Genomic DNA, 21133 nt, shown 5'->3' with positions numbered 1-21133 from the left:
CCACGACACCAGTTCGATTAGTGGGGAAGGGGGGTATATTGACGAGTTAATACTTTGACAAATGTTGCCTATATTTTTCAGTCTTTGTGTGCCAAATATTATTAAAAGGTAAACGTTTTTTTTTTTACCAAATAAATGAGAAGCATGTTTAAATCAGCAATGCCTCCCCTCTTGCTGTACCAAAATCTCTCCTAGCTCTAACCGTCACTGTCAAAATAATGTGCCCGATGTCAAATGGCCTCATTCTTTCAGTTTCTGCATGATTACGTCCTTGAGAATAACTGAAAAGTTGGATTATTTTTAGGCTATATATCTTATGTTGATGTATGGTATTTTTGGAGTGTTCAATTTTTTTTAAATAAAAAACAACGTTACGTATACCGAACCGAAAACCGTAAACCTAAAACCGTGATACGAACCGAACCGTCGATTTTGTGAACCGTTCCACCCCTAATCCCCACGCAACTAACCCACACATCAGACCCAAACTAAAACTGTAAACAAAGTGCTGTACCAAGAGGCGATTCCCATTAGACCTCACGACAGATTCCACCTTTAGGCGCCATATATATATATATATATTCCACCGCTTATTATATATTATTATTACTACTCGTCATGCAGCAGCATCCGACGACGAAGAGTTCCCTTCATCCCCCTCACCTGGCTCCGCTGCAGGGGCCTCCGCTACCGTTTCCACGGCAACTGGTTCCGGAGTCTCCAACACGGGCGCCGTCACCACAGGGGTTTCTAGGAGGAGAGAAAAACGATTGGTTAACAACGCTACATGTACATTTCGAACATGTAAATTTAGTTATGTTGTCTTTATTTTTTTTGTATTGCTAGAGATAAATGATTTGTTTTTGTTTTATATTGTTTGTATTTACATGTTCGAAATAAAGCTTTCAAATCAAATCATGTATAAAGACCAGTACCTTCAGTAGACTGTTTATGAGATAAACTACATGTATAAAGGCCAGTACCTTCAGTAGACGGTTTATGAGGTAAACTACATGTATAAAGACCAGTACCTTCAGTAGACTGTTTATGAGGTAAACTACATGTATAAAGATCAGTACCTTCAGTAGACTGTTTATGAGGTAAACTACATGTATAAAGACCAGTACCTTCAGTAGACTGTTTATGAGGTCAACTACATGTATAAAGATCAGTACCTTGAGGCGTCGGGATAGTAGGCTTCTTTTTCCTCTTGTCTACATAAATGGGCTTTTTCTTTGGCATGTTGTCTTTGGATGGCACTTCGACACCTGCAGGACACAACCTGGGTATTAACTTCACACACCATCCATGGTTTACCACACAGAGGCACGGTGGGAGCCCACCACAGAGTCCCCCAAACTGACCCAACATTCAACTTTGGTTCTTGTGTCGCATGCAGTAGTCATGGAAATGATCCCAAGGTAAATAGAACAGTACATTATGGTAAATAGAATAGTACATTATGGTAAATAGAATAGTACTATGGTAAATAGAATAGTCTATGGTAAATATAATAGTACCTATGGTAAATAGAATAGTGCTCATGGTAAATAGAATAGTACCTATGGTAAATAGAATAGTACATTATGGTAAATAGAATAGTACATTATGGTAAATAGAATAGTACCTATGGTAAATAGAATAGTACCTATGGTAAATAGAATAGTACCTATGGTAAATAGTATAGTGCTCATGGTAAATTGAATAGTACCTATGGTAAATAGTATAGTGCTCATGGTAAATTGAATAGTACCTATGGTAAATAGTATAGTGCTCATGGTAAATTGAATAGTACCTATGGTAAATAGTAGGGATGTTCGATATTGGCTTTTTTACCGATATACCGATATTGTCCAACTCTTAATTTCCGATACCGATATCAACCGATACCGATATATGCTGGGTTCCCCCCCCAAAAAAATTAATAATTTCAGGTAATTAACATTACATATCTCTTTTCGTGGAATTAACACAACATTATGCATACCCTTCACAATAAATAAAATAAGAATTAGTTCTTACTTGCTTGCCTGGGTAAATAAATGTAAAAAAAAAAGAAAAAAAAAAAAAGTATTTAATTTTTTTTTAAACAGATACCGATAATTTCCGATATTACATTTTAATGCCGATAATATCGGTAGGCCGATAATATCAGACATCCCTAGTAAATAGTATAGTGCTCATGGTAAATAGAATAGTGCTCATGGTAAATAGAATAGTGCTCATGGTAAATAGAATAATACCTATGGGAAATAGAATAATACCTATGGTAAATAGACTACTAACTATTGTAAAAAGAATATTACTTGGGCCTGCAGCACCCTGGGCCTGCAGCATCTTCAGGGTGGCCTCTGCCCCGGCTCTGGCCTCCCTAGGAAGCATACTAGAGGTAGTGTAGTGTGTTCAGAACGCACCCTGGGCCACCAGCTGCTTCAGGGTGGCCTCGGCCCGGGCTTTGGCCTCCTTCTGGGTCTTGGTCAGCAGCTTCCCCTCCTTCTTCAGCCTCTCCTTCCTCTCCTTCTCCTTCTGCTTCTTCTTCTCTTTCCTCTCCTGCTCCAGTTGTTCCTGTTGTGTGTGTGTGTGTGTGTGTGGGGGTCACAGTTCAAAGGTCAGGATTATCGCCATGGAAAATAAATTAAATAAAATGTTATTTTCAAATGTTATCTGAGGCAAGTAAATCAAAGGTATTTGAGTATTTATTCAGAATCAAGACAACTGGGAGATGATTTAAACTAGGGATGTCCGATATTATCGGCCTACCGATATTATCGGCCGATATCGGCATTAAAATGTGATATCGGAAAATATCGGTATCGGTTTTCATTTCATTTTCAATTATAATTTTTTTTACATTTCTATAACCTTTATTTACCCAGGCAAGCAAGTAAGAACAAATTCAGATTTAATTTATTGTCAAAAGTATGCATAATGTTGTGTTAATTCCACAACAAGAGATATGTAATGTTAACACTTTCTCTGCCACGCTTTTGTACATCATTATACCATCCTCTGCCAGCTCTATTTGTCTATGGAGAAGTTCCCCTTCTTTGCAGGGCTATAACTTTTTAAATTGTATTGCTAAATTGACATTACTATGGCCCATTCAACGTCAATTATCTATCGTTCAGGATGTGGGAACGTTATACTTTTTCATTCACATATTCATACTAAAATACGGTCTAAAGTATAAATATGTTTTTATTGTTTTCTGCAGCATTCTGCAGAACGTGATTTATAGCCCTAAATGCATTATATTGATGATCAAATACAGTTTGATAGCGATCTGCGCGAGATAAAAAATGTCAAATGGACGTGCTTCTAGAAGTTACTACTCATCATCTGATGTTGACCGGATGGGGGGGGGGGGGGGTCGTTTATAATTCCGTGGCCAACGTTAGATGATTAATCTAGTGTGGGTGATATGATCATTAGAGCAGTTTGTATCGAACGCGGTAAAAAAAAATGCTCACCCCAGTCTCACCCCAGTCTCCTCGGGCCGTTGGGCGATGAGCAAAAATATTCCTATTATGGGATGTTGAAATATGCGATCCATCTCCAGGTTGTATAATAGTATATACGTCCAAATCATGTTGTTTATCGAGTTATTGGTAACGGATCGCTATCCATTGTGTCGCGCTCGAGTCCCGGGACCTATAGCGAGTGATCGGACCGAATTTGGATGAGCACCAGTTTCCGTTTCCGGCGATCCGCCGATCGGCCACCAGATGGCGCTCTTGAACCGTTGGAGAGTTGAGAGGGGATCAACAGTAGATCTCAAATCTCCGGGGGAGAAATATGATTGCGATCACAGATTTTTGAAATATTGATCTCAATAACGTGTTACGGCGTCATTGGCAGAATGAGCATGGCGAGCAATGACGAGTTTAGGCGTCCTTGGCGGAGAAAGTGTTAATTAACTGAAATTATAAAAAAAATTGGGGGGGGGAAACCCTGCAGTATCGGTTGATATCGGTATCGGAAATTAAGAGTTGGACAATATCGGTATATGTAAAAAAGCCAATATCGAGCATCCCTAATTTAAACACATCAACATGTATTTGAGGGTGTGTGTCTGTGTGTATCTTTGTGTGTATGTGCGTTAGGGATGCCCCGATCACGTTTTTTGCCACCGATACCGATCACCGATCGTCTTGAGCCATATCGGCCGATACCGATCGTTTTTGATTAATAAAAATATATATATATATATATTTTATATAATTTTTTTTTGTGTGTGTACAGTGTGTGTGTGTAGTGTGTGTACGTACGTACATAGTGTGTGTGTGTACGTACGTACATACATACAGTGTGTGTGTGTGTGTAGTGTAGTGTGCGACCAACCTGCTCCAGTCTCTGCTGTTCCATCTCCTCCAGTCTCTTCAGTCTCTCCTCTTCTTCTCTCTTCGCTTGTTCTTCCTCCTGCAATCAGAGAACAGTTTAACATCTGGTGATAAACCAGTTTATAAAGCACCATACTGGTTATAAACCAGCACTAACACTGTTTATAAAGCACCGTACTGGTGATAAACCAGCACTAACACTGTTTATAAAGCACCATACTGGTGATAAACCAGCACTAACACTGTTTTAAAAAGCACAATTAATTAATTACCTCTTTCATCTCGACCTCCTACCTCTTTCATCTTGACCTCCTACCTCTTTCATCTTGACCTCCTACCTCTTTCATCTCAACCTCCTACCTTTCATCTTGACCTCCTACCTCTTTCATCTCGACCTCCTACCTCTTTCATCTCGACCTCCTACCTCTTTCATCTTGACCTCCTACCTCTTTCATCTTGACCTCCTACCTCTTTCATCTTGACCTCCTACCTCTTTCATCTTGACCTCCTACCTTGACCTCCTACCTCTTTCATCTTGACCTCCTACCTCTTTCATCTCAACCTCCTACCTCTTTCATCTTGACCTCCTACCTCTTTCATCTTGACCTCCTACCTCTTTCATCTGGGCCAGGGCCTCCTGCATGGCCTTGACAGTGGCCTTGCTGGGACCCTTCTTCTTCTCCTCTTTCTCCTTCTCTCCCTTCTTCTTCTTCTTGTCCTTCTTCTTCTTGTCGCCCTCCGCCTCTTCTGCAGGAGACACACCGACCATCAATCAACACAACCCATGATTTAGTTATTATGATGCTATTATAGCATTAGTGGGGATGTATAGTTATGATGATGTTATATTATTAGTGGGAATGTTAGTTATTATGATACCTTCTTGCTGTGACACAACAGTGTTAACCACTGCTGGGGTTTGAACCCAGGACCTTCTTGCTGTGACAACAGTGTTAACCACTGCTGGGGTTTGAACCCAGGACCTTCTTGCTGTGAGGCAACAGTGTTAACCACTGCTGGGGTTTGAACCCAGGACCTTCTTGCTGTGAGGCAACAGCGCTAACCACTGCTGGGGTTTGAACCCAGGACCTTCTTGCTGTGACACAACAGTGTTAACCACTGCTGGGGTTTGAACCCAGGCCCTTCTTGCTGTGAGGCATCAGTGTTAACCACTGCTGGGGTTTGAACCCAGGACCTTCTTGCTGTGAGACAACAGTGTTAACCACTGCTGGGGTTTGAACCCAGGACCTTCTTGCTGTGAGACAACAGTGTTAACCACTGCTGGGGTTTGAACCCAGGACCTTCTTGCTGTGAGACAACAGTGTTAACCACTGCTGGGGTTTGAACCCAGGACCTTCTTGCTGTGAGGCAACAGTGTTAACCACTGCTGGGGTTTGAACCCAGGACATTCTTGCTGTGAGGCAACAGTGTTAACCACAGCTGGGATTTGAACCCATGACCTTCTTGCTGTGAGGCAACAGCGCTAACCACTGCTGGGGTTTGAACCCAGGACCTTCTTGCTGTGAGGCAACAGTGTTAACCACTGCTGGGGTTTGAACCCAGGACCTTCTTGCTGTGAGGCAACAGCGCCAACCACTGCTGGGGTTTGAACCCAGGACCTTCTTGCTGTGACACAACAGCGCTAACCACTGCTGGGGTTTGAACCCAGGACCTTCTTGCTATGAGGCCACAGCACTAACCACTGCTGGGATTTTAACCCAGGACCTTCTTGCTATGAGGCCACAGCACTAACCACTGCTGGGGTTTGAACCCAGGACCTTCTTGCTATGAGGCCACAGCAGTAACCACTGCTGGGATTTGAACCCAGGAACTTCTTGCTATGAGGCCACAGCACTAACCACTGCTGGGGTTTGAACCCAGGACCTTCTTGCTATGAGGCCACAGAACTAACCACTGCTGGGATTTGAACCCAGGACTAGAGCTGCCGCGGTATTGATTATTTCCTTACCGCACAAATTTGCTAAATATTTCCTACCGCCGCGGTTATTACCGCATGCACACAAAAAATTTAAAAAAAAAGTTTGAATGCATTTTTTTTTTAGTAGTAGTCTACTCTTTATAGCATATAGCCTGCCTCTAGTCTAAATGTCTATTTTTAGAGGATGACTTTGCAGCATGAATATTGTTTGGGATTCGGCAAGCACGCATTAGTTATTGAAAGTGAAACACGGATTCGAAGTTTCCCATCTGGTCGTGCGCAGTTCACTCGGTGTCGCGGGCAGGGGTGGTTACCCCTAACCCCCCCGACCCTTTCTTATTATTATTACTATAAAGTTACTACTTTATAATAAAGGCATTCGTTTTGTGGCATTAACATTATATAGTTATACGTTCAATAACATCAGCGTATTTACCGGACAATAGCAAGGCAAGCAATACTCTATTCATATCTCAGTTCCTTTCTTTGCTCAGAGCGTGCTGAGTTGTCCCATTCTGCGGTCTGTTAATAAAGTTTTCAATCAGACAAGTGTATAGAACGAAGGGCTTTTATTATAACATTCGTTGCAGACAGTAAAATCATTATGTCTCGTTTAGTACTCCTGAGGAGCGATGATAGTCCACTCCGGCGGAGAGTTAAAGCTAACGTTATTAGCCGTGTTGTGATGATCTGACATTCAGGAAGTAAAAACCTAATACGCGCTTGCCGATTGGTGGTAACACACTGCATGACGCTACAACGTGTGACGCGTCTCTCTTCTGACCAATCAGTGGTCTGCAATGTTTCACGTGACTTTTCTGGTACCCAATAGGGTCGCTTGGAACCTCGATAGATGAGTAGGGTATATCTGCAGAGCCGCAAGCCCAACGAGAGGAGGGTAATTTATTATTATTATTATAAAAAACAGCGGTGACGCGGTATTCAGCCTACTCTGCGGTGGCCGTGATGTAACAGCGATACCGCGGTAATGCGGTAATCGCGGCAGCTCTACCCAGGACCTTCTTGCTATGAGGCCACAGCACTAACCACTGCTGGGGTTTGAACAGAGGACCCTTGATATCCACTCCACTATCACACCATGACGGATCTAGGTAGGTGTACAGTGTTTCAGACGAGAAAAAGGGGGTGTCGGCTTACCCTCTCCCATAAGCTCCGCCCCTTCCGGGTCCTCCGTGGCGGCGGGGGCCTCGACCGGGGGGGTGGCGGGCGTGGGCTCCACCTTCTTGGGAGGAGGCTCCACACTGTCCTCCTTCTCCTCCTTCTCCTTCTCCTTGTCCTTCTTCAGTTTCTGTTTCAACCGGTCCTCCTCCTTTTTCTTCTTGTCCCTCTCCTTCTTCTCCGCCTTCTTCTGCGCCGCCGTCTTCATCTTGAAGGTGCCCCCGTCGCCCTCCTCTTCCTCCTCCTCGCTGTCCGCCTGCCTGGCCGCCTTCCCCTTCTTCTGCTGCTCTTTCCTGGAGGCAGATATTAAATTGGTAAATGGCTGCATTTATATAACTCTTTTTATCCAAAGCACTTTACAATTTTCACACACTGACGACGGAGGCGACAACGCAAGAAGGAGCCGACCGGTCTTGCTCAAGGACACTTTGACACGCTGTCCGGGAGGAACGGGAATCGAACCGGGAACCTTCGGATTACCAGACGCTCTACCTCCCGAGCCATTGTCGCGCCACCGCATTTACATATTACATCACTGTATCTTCACCATGCATGCGTGTCCTGGTGGCTTGGGGGCATTTAGAGCCTTCTAGTAGTTTGAGTAACTCTACATGCATGAAACTGTGTTACGGACTCTGTGTTGCTCTAGAAATGCATTTGGACTATGGTGGGCGGTACGGCCTAAGATTTACATCACGGTATATTTAGATTTTTTGACGGTAACAGTGTATTTCTTTTTCTTATAATAACAATAATAGAAATACTTTAGGAGCAGCCCCCCGTCCACCAGCGCTTCCTACCCGTGTGTCACATGACCCTACCTGGACAACTGGGAGAACTCTTCGTCCGAATCCTCCTCCTCTTCCCCCTTTTCTCCTCCATCACCTCCTCCTCCTCCTGTTCCTCCTGCCTTCTTCTTCGCACCTCCATCCTCAGCCTCCTCTTCCTCGCCGGAGGCCGAGGGCTTCCTGTCTCCTCTCTTGGCTTGGCCCCGGTGGGAGACCTCGTCCTCAGAGTCCGAGCCAGCAGGAGAAAGAGGAGCAACCTGGTGGAGAGAGAGAGAGAGAGAGAGATAGAGAGAGAGAGAGAGAGAGAGAGAGAGAGAGAGAGAGAGAGAGAGAGAGAGAGAGAGAGAGAGAGAGAGAGAGAGAGAGAGAGAGAGACAGAGAGAGAGAAACAGACAAAGAGAGAGAGACAGAGAATGAGGGGTAGAGAGGGAGAGAGAGAAACAGTAAGATAGAAAGACAGAGGGAGAGAGACATAGAAAGACAGAGAGAGGGAGGGAGAGATAAAGACAGAGAAAGAGGGAGAGGGGAAAGAGGGAGAATTGTAGAGATAGATAGAGAGAGAGAGACAAATAGAGAGGTAGAGGAAGAGATAGAGAGAAGATGAGAAGTAGAGAGTCAGTATAACAGTCATCAGCAGAACATCTAATTGTCACCATCATCATCATCACCACCACCATCATCATCATCATCATCCTCACCTTCTTGTCACTCTGCTGTCCGTTCCTCTCCGCGTCACCCGTACCCTGATCTTCATCACCCTCCTCATCCTCCGGGGTCGCCTTCTTGCCCTTCCTGGTCTTCTTCTTCTCTGGTTTGGGAGGCTCCACGCTCTCTACTTCTTCTGTGGTGTCTTTCTGTTGAGGGGCGTTAAAAAATACAGAGTATAAGAGGCGTGTTCTGAACTACCCGTCAACACTGTAGAGGAACAGCAGCACTAATGAACAAGTCCAGTGCGTTAGTTCAACCAATACACCAGCTACTCTCTCTCTACAGCCACAAACCAGAGAAGCACCTAGAACTGCCTTCTGCCTTTCTCCTGCTATCACCCCAATTATGTCCTTATGCCAAGTCCCTCCTTGTCTACTGTCGGTCTGGGGAGGGTGTAGACTACCACATGTCTCCTCTGTTGGTCTGGGGAGGGTGTAGACTACTATTGAAGACGCTTGACAACAGGGGTTCAAAGATAACTTCACATTTATTGGTTCTTCATTTCTTAATTATATCGCTTCATGCAATCCATCCAGCCTGGCTCCATGTTGTTGACATAATGCTACGGTCGGAAAGTATAGACGGCGCATCCTAGTGACCTAGTCTAGTGTGTGACATCATCAACTGTCGACGGCCGCTCAGACGGGGAGGGGGGCTCTCTCTCTCTCTCTCTATCTCGCTCTCTCTCTCTCTCGTGTGTTTTTAGCTAAAGTGGATAGAAAAGACAGTTTATGCAAAAGTCTTCTTAGGCACCCAAGAGTTTTTATATAAATTGTCTTACAGTAGATTATTTTATTTTTAATAATAATATAAGCTGCATATAAGGAATACAACCAAATCCTCTGTCATACCATAAAATTGTATTATTTATTATTATTATTTTGCATCGTGTTGAATCGCATCGTATCGCCCCGAATCGCATTATGTTGAATCAAATCGTATCGAATCGTATCGTATCTCAACAGGGGGTGAATCATATCGCATCGCATCGCCCGGTGCTTCAAATGTATCGTTAATGTATCGTATCGTTGGCACCGTATCGAGATGCACATCGCATCGGCCTCAGTGAGGAGATGCACATCCCTAGTGTAGACCAGGGGTCGGCAATAGGCGGCCCGCGGGCCGACATTGGCCCGCCAGCAATAATTTCTGGCCAGTCAGAATATTTTGAGAATATGATATTTATTTTACGCGCCGGAAATATTCACTCGGGACGTGTGTCTTTGTGAAGCTGTATCTATCTACCGGTAGTCATCAAAAGCATGTCTGTCACTATAGCCAATTGAAATGCTAGAAATGGTCACATGGACTGGGAGAACCAATGGAATAGTCCCACCGGGCCACGTGTATATTTCCCTAACGCACTTTCACTTCCACGTTCGAGATGCGAGCGAGTAACAAAATGTGTTAAAAAAAAATAATAAAACGTCTTTGGATAGCTTCTTTGCAATGGGGAAATACCAACCGATGAGCCAGAAGAGGATTCTACGACCTCCAAGACACATAAAGCTTCTTTTAATAAATAGGAGTCACACTTAAAATACAGGTTTATCGCAACAGGTCGGTGATTCTTGTGTGCCGACGTCCTCTCTGCATAATATGTGGCGACAACAACAACAACGAGGCAATGATGACAACTGTGTTCAAGTTGGCAGATAAAGTAGCTGCATTCAAGGCGGCGAGTGGATATTTGACATGTTTCAAACATTAGCAGGGATTTTGGAGGACTGAACAAGCCCAGGGCAGGTATGGTGAGTCGTGTTTTCATGCATTCTGACCTGCTGTTAATGTGTTACTTATGCACCCGCCGCGGTGATCTGCAACAGCTGATCTGCTGTTCATGAATGAATGAATGAATGAATACTTTATTTAACAGATTGCAGAATGGGTACAATACAGTACGGCGCAATACACACATTTATTTTATTTTATTTTTTATCTTTTTCCCCCTCCTTTTTTCCGATTTTTCTCCCATCCCACTGTTAGTCGTTATGCCAATTCCCAACCCCCTTTCCTGGTTGTTGCACCCCCCCCCCCCCTACTGTTGGTCCGGGAGGCCGGAGACTGTCACATGCTTTCCTCCGACACATGTGCAGCCAGCCGGCAGCCAGCCTGGCAGCGCAGATTCTCACCGGGAGAGTGTAACGTGTGGAAGGTCACACTACCTTTCTCCAGATCCTACCCTTGCTGTGCAGGCGCCCCGACCGAACTGTAGGGGTCGCTGTCCACAACGCCCAGGACCCACCCACGGCTTCCCTCCCCCTAACTCAGCCAAACGAGTTAGTATAGTGATCAGCCCAAGCCAAGGCAATGCTGACTCTCCGGGAGTCGAGACCGCAGCCTCTTGCATTGGTGACGAGCACAATCTCCGCTACGCCACCTGACCGCCCATACACACAATTGTTAAGGGGATGCAGACCAGAGAAAAACGTTTGTCTTGTTTACACAGGGATTAAAGCAAAAAAAAATCTCCTGACTGAAATTTTTTTCAGGCCAAGCCATATTCTTATTTTAACCTCCACTGTATTTCTTTTTAATAGCGTTGGCGTTTTAAGGGAGCCTACTTGTTTCGGTTTCGTCGATAATCCAATGTACAGTTACCCCCCCACCCCGCCTACCCAACCCTTCCCTCCCCAACCACCTCCAATGTACAGTCCCCCCCCCCTCCACCCAACCTCCTCCAATGTACAGTTTCTTCGTCAAATGTATATGCTCTCTTTTTTAGACTCTTATTGTATCACAAACAATACTGTATTTGTAAATCTGGTACGTCATAAATGTATAGATGTAGCAGTATTATCTATCTGTATGTCATGTATGTCATATATGTTATGATGAATTGAAAATGGGGGACCCTGATGTAAACAAGAGGAAAGTCTTTCTCTGGTCTGCAACCCCTTGACAATTGTGTGTATTGAGCTGTACTGTATTGTACCCATTCTGCAATCTGTTATAACAATCAATCAATATTTAACCGATTGCAGAATGGGTACAATACAGTATGGCTCAATACACACAATTGTTAAGGGGATGCAGACCAGAGAAAGACGTTTGTCTTGTTTACATCATCAGGGTCCCCCATTTTCAATTCATAGTGACATTTATGACATGCATGACATTGACATCATGACATTTATGGCATAGGGACATACTACAGGTATATAGTACTGTTACATTTGTGACATATACGATATGCAAATATACAGTAATGTTACCCATAGATCCTGACAGAGATTATACATATGATGGGGAGGAGACTGTACATTAGGAGGGGGTGGGTGGGTGGGTGAAAATATACAGTACCGTTACCCATAGATCCTAAGAGAGATTATATGCATATGATGGGGAGGAGACTGTACATTAGGAGGGGGTGGTGGGAGAGAAATATACATACGGTGGGGAGAGAATATATACAGTGGGGAGGAGACTGTCTATAGATACACCTGTGTGATGTTGCTACGGAGTTAAGCTAATAAACGTATACTCACAACCACAGTAGGGGACTCACATATTGTACTGTGAAGTAACACGACAATGACAAACGTGTTGTTCTGTTTTTCTTTTTGACATTGTTGCGGCACACGGAACAAGTTAACTCACCACTACAGCCCCCAGTAGCGCTGCCTAGCCAGTCTCTTCAAATGTCCTCTCCTCTCGAAACTTTTTGTTAGGTGGTCCCGCTGATCCTTTTCATCTGAGAAACCCGCGGTGGGTTCTCTTTTTAGTGGCCGGCTTACTCCTTCCATTTAACCGACGCTATTAAGCTAACGTTAGCTAATCGGTATATAGCAGCGAGCCGAGTGCAAGCAGCGTGGTGGCTGTGACGTTGGTAAACAAGCAGTTGACGCGTGAGGCTGCAAAAAAGGCGACTCGTAAAACCAAAACACACCGCAGTTTTTAATTATTTTACATGACTATTTTGTTACCCTGCCATGTGGCGGACAAACTTCTCAGACCTCGCAATTGTCACTCGCCCAATAGCCTGCAGCTGCAACCGCGGAGCGAGCCTCCGGAGTGAGCAGCGTAATCCTGTCTCTCGAGTCGCTGAGTGATGATGACTGCTTGGCGCGATAGGGAAAAAAAGCCCTTTTCCATATTTGGCGCCTCTGATTGGCTCAATTTTGTTTCAATCTGTATGCATCTACAAATCATATTATACCAGGTAGCCAATTCCGTCAGACTGCGAATCAAATGGACGGATCTCCCCAATCAAATTGACGGAAATCCGTCTGGAGACGGAATGCTTTAATGCATGTGTTTACATCAAGGTCCCCCATTTGCGAGTGCTCGCTTATGCCTGTGTTTTTTACTGTTGTGAAGCACTGAACTGCAACCTCTGTATGAAAAGTGCTATACAAATAAAGTTATTATTATTATTATGTGTATGCACCTGCCGCGGTGCTGCATTTTTCACTATCAGTATATTAAATTAGCCATTGTTTTTGGTCCTGGCCTGCCAATCAAAGGCTTGGGGAAAATCTTGCCGACCCCTGGTGTAGACTAACCACATGTCTCCTCTGTTGGTCTGGGGAGGGTGTAGGCGCCAAGGTTGGCCTTAGGCTAAATGCCAAGAAAACCCAGGTCATAACATATAACATCCTCCCGGATCATCCACCTCTAACAACAGGAGACACTGCTCTAAAGGAAGTCAGTGATTTCAAGGGTGAGCGAGAAAGTGGCAGTCAGGAGAATGAGGCTGGGTTACTGACACCATGAGCTGCTAGCCAGCAAACTTGTGCTGTGGGAGCAGACACATGGGCATCGATCACGAGGACGTCCCACACTAACCTACGTGGACGTACTCAGGAGAGATGCGACGAGCTAGCCGGCGAGCTAGCCGGATGCATGGAGGATCGGCATGACTGGAAGCACCGATGGAGGGGACGACAGAGGACGACCTAGATAGAGATAGATCTATCCATCCATCTATCCACCTCCCCACCATCCCCCATCTACATATTAGGGATGGGCGTGACTCGCGGCTATGAGAAAACTCTATCTTAAATTATTAATAATATTTATGGAAAAAGAATAAATTCGTTTTTTTTATTATTTCTTTTACACATTTGTTTCACATGTATGTGTAAGATTATAACGTTTGTTGATTTCATTAAACATATACGTGAATGAACAAAATTAAGTTTTAATAAAAAAATAAATAAAAATGTTTGTTAACGTATTCTTTCCCTCCACGAGTAATACACGATTACTCGAGTATATCATGCGATCAATCTATCTGAATTTTTCTTTTTTCATCCATCCATCCACCTCCCCCCATCCATCCATCCATCTACACATCCATCCATCTCCCCCATCCATCCATCCACCTCCCCACCACCCACCCATCCATCCATCCATCTACACATCCATCCATCCATCCACCTCCCCACCACCCATCCATCCATCCATCTACACATCCCTCCACCCATCCACCTCCCCACCATCCCTCCACCCATCCACCTCCCCACCATCCCTCCACCCATCCACCTCCCCACCATCCCCCCACCTCCCCTCCATCCCTCCATCCATCCACCTCCACACCACCCCTCAACTCCTCCACTAAATGAAAACAGAAGCACCATGTTGTTACCTTCTTCCCTCCATGCGTCTCCAGTGAAAGCTCTTCTAGTTCTTTTAGAATTTCCTCCTCACTAAGCAGGAAAAGAAAACACATTGTTAGAGATTCATTATTATATGTATTATATTATTGTTTAGCGCTCTCTGCTTTAGTAGATAGTGTAAGGAGGTATACTTTAGTAGATAGCGTAGGGTTGGGAGTAGGGATGCCCCGATCGTTCGGCCGATCGGTATCGGCCGATAATCAGTATAAATATGAGTTCGGTGAATTCCGATGCTTTATTTTCGCCGATCGTGAAAACCGATTGAAGACGCGCAGAGTTCTCACTCGCTGACTTCTCTCTCACACAGCTGCTGCTGCAGCGCACTGCCCCTCCCCCTCCTCATGTCAACAAGCTCCAGTCTGCATGAGCAGCTCCATTAGCTAGGTAGCTAACATTAGCTCACTGTTTAAACGAAATGACCCAGTAAACTAAATAGTTCACTTTAGTTTAATACATGATGCATTGTCTAACGGTATCTAGCCGGCTAGCAGTAGCTACAGATATCAATGTCTTATAACATAATTGACATAGTTTTTGCACCCGTTGGCTGATTAGCTATCATGCTTCATAACAACACTCTTATACGTTTCAGACCCTGTTAGTCAAAGTATACACACAGACAGTGGAGCTGTTTGCAGATAGCGAGCATTTTGACTTGTTGCGTGGTGGCGATGTCTCGCAGATAATACAACTACAAGTATAATTATATAATATATATATTCTATAATAAAAATATTTATTTTTTATTTTTTATATAAAACCAAAAACGATCTTTATCTGTATCGGCCGATATGGCTCATAGACAATCGGTGATCGGTATCGGTGGCAACAAACGTGATCGGGGCATCCCTAGTTGGGAGGTATCTGTAATGCCAACCTCTCGACTTTGGGTCATTGAAAAGCGCTATACAAAATAAATGAATTATTATTATTATGATTATTATAATAACGCCTCTTGATACAGTACTTTATTAAAAAAATGTGGTGTGATGTGTGGGTTGGAGTGGAGTGGGGATAGAACGTCCCTAATGGAACGTCCCTACTAGAATGTCTACTAGAACATCCCTATATTTAGAACATATCTACTAGAACGTCCATGAGTGTCCACAATTTGCCACTTACAGTACATGATGGCAGTCTGCAGCACTGCAGGGAAAATGATGGAAGCATTCAAATATTGATATCGGCATACTATTACCATGACAGTGATTACCATGACGGTGATTACCATGACAGTGATTACCACAACAGTGATTATCATGACAGTGATTATCCAGTGATTATGACACTCCCCAATATTAAAAGCAATGTAAAGTCAAAGTACTCCAGATCAACACTCAAAGTTAGCAGCATACAATCTGGCATCAACACAGGATGCAAACAACCATCAGTAAACAACTCACTCGTAGTCTTCTTTCTTGGCTCCTTTCTTCTTCTTCTTGCCTTTGACCTGTTCCTTGGCAGCTCCCGCCCCCTCGATCTCTGCTGCTAGGGCATCAATATCGATGCCATCGTCTTTGGCACTGAGGAGAAGAACCATATTATTAGACGCATGATATCACATATTTAACCCTAATCCCAAGACATATAGACCGTTTTAACCCTAAACCTAAAACATAGACTGTTTTAACCCTAAACCTAAGACATATAGACTGTTTTAACCCTAAACCTAAGATATATATACCGTTTTAACCCTAAACCTAAGATATATACTGTCTTAACCCTTAGAACAGGGGTGGCCAACCCGCGGCTATTTGCCTGTCAATGTGCGGCTCTTCCATCCATTAAAAAAATACTTAACTTTTTTTTTTTATGTCACTCATTCCATAAGGACGTAGAATAAAAATTTACAATTTTTTTTAAATTGTCCATTTGCATGTTCTTGGTATCTGAATCTAGGGACATATATGGATCAGTGTCAGAAATAGTGTGTCTGTTACTAGGCTTGAGTAAATTGTAATGAAAGGAGAATATCAATTCTATTTAAAAAAAATATATCTTTGACTGTGAATAACACCATGCTAAAATTGACCAGACCTGAAAAATCTAAGCAAATGAATAAAGGGAAGATGATTAAACAGAAGGTTTTGTAGATACAGTACTGAATTCTGCCATCTTTTTTATAATGTAAATTTCTCCACCATTTTTCATCGTATTGCAACACCGTTTTTTGCAAAACGGTCACAGAAAGGTAGAGAAACTAACTGCGTTCTGTTTTATGGCAATAACGTTCAGGTTTGTGGGAGATAATCCCAAAAAATAAGAGAAATAAAAAAGTAAATCCAGAAGTCAGATGATTGACAGGGGCTGGTGTGAGCTAGGTAGGGTAGTTTTTCTAAATTCGAAAGCCCAGAGTCTCTTCCTTCAAAAGACTACACTCACTTTTGGCTGTGCCACTTCCTCCTGTCAATATGCGCCGGTTTCCGACTCAATGCCCTGAGATTTCTATAATCTTATATTTCAACAGTTAAAAGAATTTGTAAACAAACGTAATGCTGAAAATATACACTTTTACTGTATATATCGGGCTTAAGAGGTTAATAACCCTGTGAGGCCCAAATTAAAGACATTAGCAACTTCAGAGGCCAGAGGGTGGGACATATAAACATTAAACACATTTACTATCAAATAGCATTGTGAGGCTGAACAACAGGACCAATTGACTATACATGTGCTTAAACATTTTTAAATAAACATTATTTTTTTTAAAAGGCTAAAAGTGATTTTGTAATTTTGCAACCGTGGGTCTCACAGGGTACTTTTAACCCTGTGAGGCCCAAATAAAAAAGACATTAGCAACTTCAGAGGCCAGAGGGTGAGACCTATAAACACATGAAGGGTGCCGTGACTGAAAAAAAAGGTTGAGAAACGCTGGTATATGGTGTGTGGCTCTTTGTGGTACCACAGTAATTTTTGTGGCTCTTAGTCTCTGACTGGTTGGCCACCCCTGCCTTAGAACAACGATATAAACACAGAACCAAGTGGCCTGTTAGAACAGTGTTCTCTTTGTTCTAAAAACAGCTTGTTCTATGTCTGTTTGAAAGTCTGCTGAGTGCTGACCATCTGCCGTGCTGTGATGATGATAAACTAGCCTACTCTCTCTCACCCAACTGAGGCAGAAGGACACTGGTTTGGATGAATAGGTCCCATTCAAAGTCAGATCTGACTTCTTCATCTTTAACCAAGTCACATCATCCTCATCATCACCATCATCCTGTCCTCGCTTAACAACACAAACTAACCAGCAGAGAGATGTGGGTCAGTACTGAGTAACTCCCGGACCAGACAGTCACACCCACAGACAGATTACAAGTGTGACAGACGGAGGGACTAGCACTAGCAGTCTGTCAGACAGCAGATTCAGGAATCTAAACCCTGTCAATAATTCTGTAAACCAGATCGTAATCTGTCAAATAAATTAACAAACAAACAAACAAATGGATTGGATGAAAGAAAGAAAGAACCTGTCTAAAACTCAGTCAGGGTCACCGGAGACGGGCTACTGACCATGTGACTCTGAGAACATCACACCTGCCCACACAGCAACTGAACAGCAACACCACCAAACCTGAGCCCTACAAGGCCACGACACAGACCCACCACAATATCAGACAGACCCACCACCACAATATCAGACCCACCACCTCAATATCACAGACCCACCACCACAATATCAGACAGACCACCACAATATCATACAGACCCACCACCACAATATCACAGACCACCACAATATCACAGACCCACCACCACAATATCAGACAGACCACCACAATATCACAGACCCTCCACAATATCACAGACCACCACAATATCATAGGCTTGGGCGGTATGACTGTATTACGGTATACCAGGGTATTTAGAAATCCCGACGGTATTGAAAATCAATACCGTCAAAACCGTCAAAATCACAGATGCGCTTCAGTTTCTATTACAGTGAAACAGGGTTTTGAGCAGGGGAGGAAACTAACTTTTTGGCTTACCAGCCAACTGGCGGGTATCTGATTTTTTTTACCAGCCAAATAGATTTTTTACCAGACAAAAAAAATCGCTAATTGTGATAATTACTTCTTTGTACGTCTTCGTCTAAATTGATTTTCAATCATAGTAAATTAATCACACTGTCTCTACTCTTCAAAATATTACATCATTAAATCACATATTAACATGAAAGAGGGAACTATTCTGGACTGGGTTGGGCTGAACTGGGCAGTGAAAGATGCTGGGTTGGGCTGGTCTAGGTTATACTGAATGATGAATTGAAAATGGGGGACCCTGATGTAAACAAGACGAAAGTCTTTCTCTGGTCTGCATCCCCTTAACAATTGCATGTATTGAGCCGTACTGTACTGTACCCATTCTGCAATCTGTTAAATAAAGTTTTCATTCATCACAGCTCAACTACTAGGAATGTGTGTCTGACTCTTAAGTGCAGGAAATATTCATCAGAAAGGGGGGACATGATGGAGGGAATGGAAAGAGCAGGTTTGACAGGAGCAGGGTTGAAGGGATTGATTGATTGAAAAGTTTATTAACAGATTGCAGAATGGGTACAGTACAGTTCAATACATACAATTGTTAAGGGGATGCAGACCAGAGAAAGACTTTCGTCTTGTTTACATCAGGGTCCCCCATTTTCAATTCATCATAACATATTGGAGTGTGGAGGAAGTGGACAAGGCATTAAGCAAACAGGACTGAAATGGGGGACCCTGATGTAAACAAGACTAAAGTCCTTCTCTGGTCTGCATCCCCTTAACAATTGTGTGTATTGAGCTGTACTGTATTGTACCCATTCTGCAATCTGTTAATAAAGTTTTCAATCAATCAATCAATACTGGGTTGGGCAGTGAAAGAACCAAGCATTTCACTGTAATGTAATAGCTAAATAAAACAACTTGAACTTGACTTGTTACATTTGCACTCTGGTTGTATGCCAAATGTATTCTGGTTGTACTGTACTTGTGCTGTAAGATGACAATACATTGGAACCGAATCGACAACGCTAGGGGTTCAGCAGGTGTGTTCTGAATGCCAAATATGACAACATCACCGTTGTGAAGGGCATATGGGCGAGTGGTGATATGCTGGGAAACCCGGTAATAATAAAATGTCACTCGGCTGCATTTAAGCAAAGCCGCTCAGTATAGTCGTCCACTATGTTGAATGCGCGTTATGGTAGCTTGTTACATGCTAGGTAGCTAGCCGGCTAATGCTGGTTGACTTGTCATTCTCATCCGACTCGAAGGAGACGCGTCGCGTGCTGTTGTTCGCCCCCATGTCAGACCGCACCGATATCCGAAAGCGACGACTCTACATGCAATTATTTTCATCCACTCATGTGTTTTTGTAAGTTTGTCTACGTTGTCAACTAGCCGGCTGCCGGTGGCAGGAGTTTGTAGGTCTGCGCGCAGTGGTCTGTCCACTTCCCCTAGATGGGCGGCATCTTCTAGAAAACGAGTGTTCATTGGAGGAGCTTAGAGCGCATCTGTACAACGATGATGTTCATTGGTTATGGTCTGATTATTATGTGGCGCAAATGGGAGGAATCAAGGGGGGAGTCAGAGTTTGGTTTGTGTCAGTGAGCGAATCAGCAGATTGCAGAATGATTTTTTTGTTTTGTTTTGTAATTACTAGTACTCGCCAGACTGGCGAGTGCTCTTCATGAATTACTCGCCAAACGTAAAAAATACTCGCAATTGGCGAGTAAAGTGGCCTAATTTCCTCCCCTGGTTTTGAGTGTAGTGCACACACGCGCCAGCAGAGGGCGAGACCAGTCCTCACTAGTGGAGCGAGTGGGTCACAACGGTCAACGGTGTTCACGTTTTACGGTAATGTTGCGACAGTGCTGTGAAAATACCGTAAAGCGTTGTGACGAGAGTTGGTGTGTGTTGTTGTGGTGCACTGGTGGAGTAAGCAAATAATCCGTCTCTTATTATATGTGAACTAAAGAGTACAAGGTTTACACAACAGCCCCCCACCCGCTTTTTATATTGTATTTGTACCGTCCTGTACTATCCGCTGTCAGCTGTTTATCTCTCTCTGTGAGCTTGATTAACTAGCGTTAGCTCACGTTAACTAGCGTTAGCTCTGCGGCTAATCTTAGATTACCCTGAACTAAATCAATGACTAGGTTATAAAGCATTCGAGTAGTTTTCACTGCACATAGAAGTAGGGCTGGGCGATATATCGAGTATACTCGATGTATCGCGGCTTGTTCTACGTGAGATGTAGTAAATTACTATATTGTGAACATCGAGTACATGTTGTCGTGGCTGATATGAGACTTGCTTTAGTGCAGAGCGTTCCTCTCATTTCATTATAGACAGACCAGCACGGACCTTAAATGACATGCAATTGTAATTTCATTACACAGACCAGCGCGGACCTTCAATGACATGCAATGGGCTAACGTTAGCTGCTAAGTTAAACCATAATAGGCTAAGCTAACTAGCGTTAGCTCTTAGCTGCTAGCGTTAGGTCAAAGCGGACTCCACGACACTAGTTCCATTCGTGGGAAAAGGGGGTGCGTTATATTGACGACGCTTGACAACAGAG

The 21133-nt window shown here is 43.5% G+C and overlaps 1 protein-coding gene across 1 annotated transcript in view; it reads right to left on the bottom strand.

Moving 5' to 3' along the window:
* eif5b (eukaryotic translation initiation factor 5B) overlaps positions 1-21133 on the bottom strand; it is a 118426-nt gene that overhangs the window by 62313 nt on the left and 34980 nt on the right. The window contains 10 exon segments of the mRNA XM_084323004.1: positions 664-750; positions 1176-1268; positions 2415-2565; positions 4342-4419; positions 4954-5087; positions 7438-7751; positions 8280-8503; positions 8945-9100; positions 14545-14605; positions 15979-16098. Of these exon segments, the coding sequence (XP_084179130.1) occupies positions 664-750; positions 1176-1268; positions 2415-2565; positions 4342-4419; positions 4954-5087; positions 7438-7751; positions 8280-8503; positions 8945-9100; positions 14545-14605; positions 15979-16098 (1418 nt within the window).

This window comes from Notolepis coatsorum (genome assembly GCF_963971535.1).
Source record: "Notolepis coatsorum genome assembly, chromosome: 1".
NCBI classification, from domain to species: Eukaryota; Metazoa; Chordata; class Actinopteri; order Aulopiformes; family Paralepididae; genus Notolepis; species Notolepis coatsorum.
The sequence above is the reverse complement of the archived record's forward strand: the minus strand, read 5'-3'. Positions and strand labels throughout refer to the sequence as shown.